Source organism: Austrofundulus limnaeus, unplaced genomic scaffold (assembly GCF_001266775.1).
Source record: "Austrofundulus limnaeus strain Quisiro unplaced genomic scaffold, Austrofundulus_limnaeus-1.0 Scaffold79, whole genome shotgun sequence".
In the NCBI taxonomy this organism is placed as follows: Eukaryota; Metazoa; Chordata; class Actinopteri; order Cyprinodontiformes; family Rivulidae; genus Austrofundulus; species Austrofundulus limnaeus.
Genome location: NW_013952481.1, coordinates 1682914 through 1687627, shown reverse-complemented (window position 1 = coordinate 1687627; position 4714 = coordinate 1682914). Strand labels below are relative to the sequence as shown.

Below are 4714 nucleotides of genomic sequence, written 5' to 3'. Positions count from 1 at the left end.
GAACTAAGCTGGAAAATAAATATGAAGATCAATTAAATTACAAAACATGAGGTAAAGTTCTCCTTTTTTACTTTAATTGGTGCATTATATTTATTTATTTATTGATTGATTTAGTGGTCCATTAATATATTTTTGCTTTTATTTCTAAATATTTGTTTCGGTCTTCCATATTTTGAAAGGACCTTGTTGCAAATTATGAACCTATAAAGGTTATCTGGAACTTTATCAAATGCTGTGCGTTTTGAAAGTGTTTACTCCAGTTGTTTTACAGATTTGAAATGCGGGTCCACAATCAGTGTAAACAAAGCACTTTTATAGTAGAACCTAAACGACTTGTTGTGGACATCAACTTTTACTTTTAGGCACTTTGGCTGTTTTCGTAGGTAAAAGACTAAAACTAAAAACAGGAGTGAAAAATAATCAAATTGTTGAAGAAAACCAATTTGGAAACTTGAAAAAAAATCTCTTTCCTTTAAAGTCAAACAGAATGGAGAAGTAGGAAAGTATTTAGAGCTGGTGTTGGCAGCATTTGTCATCCTCACCTGTCGTATATGGCTGGCTGTTGTTCTTCCCGCAGTTTTTCATCTTGACTGGAGACAAGCAGACCGGTTTCACCACCTTGTGTGTCCCTTCGCACCAGTAGGAGGTGCAGAAAGCCGAGACTGACAAGGTGAGGGCCAGAGAGGTGAGACCCAGGGACAGCAGGGTGCGGTTCCGTCGGGACATTTTCTCCAGCATTGTTGAGCTTTGACTTGACAGAAGCCAGAGATGAAATCTGACAGGTGGGATTGTTACTGTGAAAGTGAGCTTKGTGACCAGTTGGGATGAGAGTCAGAGGGCTGAGGCTTTTACTAAAACCAAGAGAAATCTAGAATCAGTCAGGCAAGCTGCTGAGTCGTCTCCTGAGAAGTTGAAACTGAGTCACGGTGTGTGATRGGAAGGGAAAGAAAAGAAAAGGCCAGAAGGGAAGATTAGGGACATTTGAGAAGTGAAAAGATCAGAGGGGACGATGAGAAGTGATGAAAGGAGGACAGGTTTTGAGGAAGGAGRATATTTGATGAGCAGAGGTCAGGGGACAGTGGAGTAAAGACCGATGAAGTGCTGRGATTTAATCAAGAGGAGGCAGATGTGCAGGCCGAGTGTTGCAGCTGTTGTGTCCTCATCTAAGGACACCGCAGTGTCAGCTGTGGTATCAGTCGCAGAAAATTAGGATTTACAAGACAAACAAAGTAGGTTATCAGATTTACATTTAGGAGCTTTGTTTCTCTGGGGTTCAGAACGCAGCAACAACTTGTTTAACCCATGTTTCACACAGTCGCCTCAGATCAATCTGTTTTTCTAATCGTTTCTGCTCAGTGTGATCAGTTCCCCCCCTCACAGCACATCCCTCCTCCTGGTCCTGTCCCCTCACCGCCCAGGGAGGGACCGAGCTCGTAAMGTCCAGGAACTGCCTCTGGGCCTGCTAAATCTGTTTTAATCTTGAGTTAGGTGGAAGGGAGATTGATGCCCTGTGACTGTCATGCCGTCTTCAGACGACCACCTGTCAGAGAAAACAAAAACAACAACAACAGATTGAGACACACAAAAGATTCCTTCTCTGTCTGAGACAATTTTAAAGACCTTAAACTCATAAAAATAAGATTTGTTCTTTACTTCTTTAAGACATTTCTCTTTTTATCAACAAAGATCAAACTAACAGGAGTAAACCTTCAGAAGTTTACACTCTTGTCAGATCATCTGTATCTTTAACTCTTTTAACTCCGGATGTAAAAATAGAGATCACAAATCACACACACAGTCTGCTAAAGGACAGGTATTACATTATTGTAAGATTGCAAAATGTGACGGAATCTGGGGATCAGTACAATCCATTCCCAACAAATCTCCGTTCAACATCAAAAAAAAAAAAAAACTCCTGTGGTTGACTGAGTTAGAAGGTGTCTTAAAGGAGTTTGGTGTTTAAAGCAGCTTTCATGACTATTTCTGGATGTTGTAACTGGAGCTTCTGCTCACCTCTGGTGTCATGTTGACTTACAACTCAGAGATCCCTGCTAATGCAAACCTAAAGACCAATATTTACTAAACTGTGAAAAAAGTTTCCCTTTATTACATTTTAGAAACCTGACACTGACAAAACTGCATCTGAGCAACATTCATTACATGTGTCCTAGTTGTCCTAGTACAGGTGGTGCTGGAGGACAGAACCTATTCTAATCAGGTTTAACACAGGAGATCCAGCTTCATCGCTGTGGTTCTACAGGGTTTTGCRTTGTATTTGTATGTTTCCTCTTAGTTGAAGACATTTCTGAAAAYGGTGTCATATTTATTAGGATATTTGTAGAAACAATTGTTTTGAAAAAAAAAAGCATTTCAGTATGGACGTGGCTTAAAAGACAAAAGAGTTCATAGAATTATAACTGAACAGGAAAGACAAATGGCAAAGAAATTATAAAACTTAAAATCTGTATCGTAAAAAATTACAATTTTATGTCATGTCAAATTTATTTAAATAGCACATTAAAAGCAAGTATAAAACTGCACCAAAGTGCTGTACAGAGAGAACAACAAGAATAAAAACAGAGTATCAAACACTACTTCAATTAAAAGCCAAAAAATAAAAATGAATTTTAAGAAGTGATTTAAAATTTAAAATTTTAAAATTTTTATTTACTTTTTTTAAAAACTTGATTTGAGTAACACTAACTTTAAATTTTAGCTGACTGAGGAGAAATATTATTTATTTCTGCTTCAAAAGAGTAAAGGTACTTGCCCTGCACAACTTTTAGCATCAAGACTTTCGCACAATCTTAACTCATTCGGTTATTTGTTATTGAAGAAACAATAATCCAAGTAGGGTCTAAATGTTCACATTCTGTCAAATTTTAGGGGTAATTTTAGTTTGTACCAGAAGGAAAAGTATATTCATCACTTAAAAGTGTCCTAATATTTAAATAAAATTTCAATGTAAATTTGTTTTGGTTGCTCTGTCTGTAAGATATCCATCTCATCATGATGACCTGAAATCTTTTCCCCGCATGGGTGGGATTAGAAAATCCAGCTGCAGCTGGAAGCACTCAACTTTTCATCAAATGACACTTGAGCATCAAAATGAGAAATAAAACCAATTAATAACATAAATAAATAAATAAAATACTCACCAATGCAGTGACTCTGGCAGTGCTCCACTGTTTCCTTCAGCTTCCATCAATCATAGGTTCGGTTTTCCTCACTTTTCCTCTCAGTTCTCTCATTACTCCTTCCTCCGGGTTTCCATCAGAAACTCACCCAGATTTCCCTCTAATCCTCCCAAGTCCATCTGTTACTTCCCACCCCTTCATACCACGTCCATCTCTCCATCCTCACATTTTCTTTCTCTCTTTGTTGACTTCATCTCTCCTCCTCTCTCTTACAACCTTCCTGACCTACAATGTCAATTTGACACTATAGAACTGGATGGGCTCCATGGTGTTATAATCTGATGGGAAGTACGCAATGTTTCTTAAACTCTGACCCAAACAAACACAATCCAGTCCAGCTGCACAGCTGTGGTCAGGAGCGTGCACACGCCTGTCAGGGATATGACTGCCATGGTATTGTTCTTTTACTGCAGCAGAGATACGCTGAAACAAAATGTTACATTTCTTTTTGTTTGTTTTCTAAAAGTCATCCTATCTAATATTTGATCTCCAAATCTCAGCAGTTTTACAATGACAGGAGGATGTAAAAATATGTGAGCAATCATTTAGTTTCTCCTCTTTTCTATTCCTTAAAACGCTTTGCTTTTTGTGTCCAAACAACTCAAATTATGTTCCATTTCAGCTCAAAGCATCATTTGTTTTTTTAAGTTATTGAATTCAAATCAGTAACATTTTATTATTAATTTAAGGTTTAGTTTGATTAATTTAAGAATGAAAGATGATGTGACTGCTGTTGTTTCATTTCTTAACAGTTTGTGCTGTCGCATCTGTCAGTGGTAACAACACTTGAACAGTAGGACATATTTTTAGTGTGACTTGCAAAATATTTTTTTATTTTTCAGAGATATTGAAGTCACGGTTAAGAAAAACTGCAACTTAATTTCTCAAGATGACATTAAAATGTCAAATATTCTGCTTTTATCACCGCAGAAGACTAGAAACCATCGCTATCATCCTGAAACACATTTTGATTYAGTGTAAGCTTGGTTTAATCAGTTAAATGGTTTGTCACCAACAGGAAAATATTCATTTATAAATGCTTTAAAAAGAAGCTTCAGGTTTGGATTATTATGATCTGGCTTGAATGTGAACAGAGGCGAGACACTGTCATGTCCTAATGTGACACAAGCTGACAAAAGTTTCAAACTCTCAATCCACTCGTCCTGTTTTTAGACACTAAGCTCCTCTCTCCATGAAAGGAACGACTCAGATCCGGCTCAGCTAATCCAACAATTACTCCTCTACACAACCAATTCTCTAATGGCTTCCACTTACAGCACCYTTCACAGCAAATTATTCAGGAAATTAAAAAAAGAAGTGAGTCAAAGAAAAAATCATCAGCATTAATATAAGTTTGGTTGTTTCACAAACATCTAAATTAGGTAAAAATGATGCATATTTACTAAAGAAAAACACTTGAAATAATTCAATTATTAATGTCCTGATGCATCTCAGTAATCCAGGTAAAAAAATCAAAAAGAAAAAAAATTGTATAGGTCCTCTGGACGGGTTCTTCT

General features: G+C 37.0%; 1 protein-coding gene across 1 annotated transcript in view; it reads right to left on the bottom strand.

Annotated features, from left to right (window-relative positions):
• Positions 1–3980, bottom strand: part of LOC106519588 (germ cell-specific gene 1-like protein) — an 8286-nt gene extending 4306 nt beyond the window's left edge. Inside the window, exons 1-2 of the mRNA XM_014011322.1 lie at positions 3159–3980; positions 543–1540 (exon numbers count right to left, since the gene is read on the bottom strand). Coding sequence (XP_013866776.1) covers positions 543–738 — 196 coding nt within the window. The 5' untranslated portion in view covers positions 739–1540; positions 3159–3980. The remainder of the gene's footprint in view (positions 1–542; positions 1541–3158) is intronic.
• Between the last annotated feature and the right edge of the window lie 734 nt (positions 3981–4714).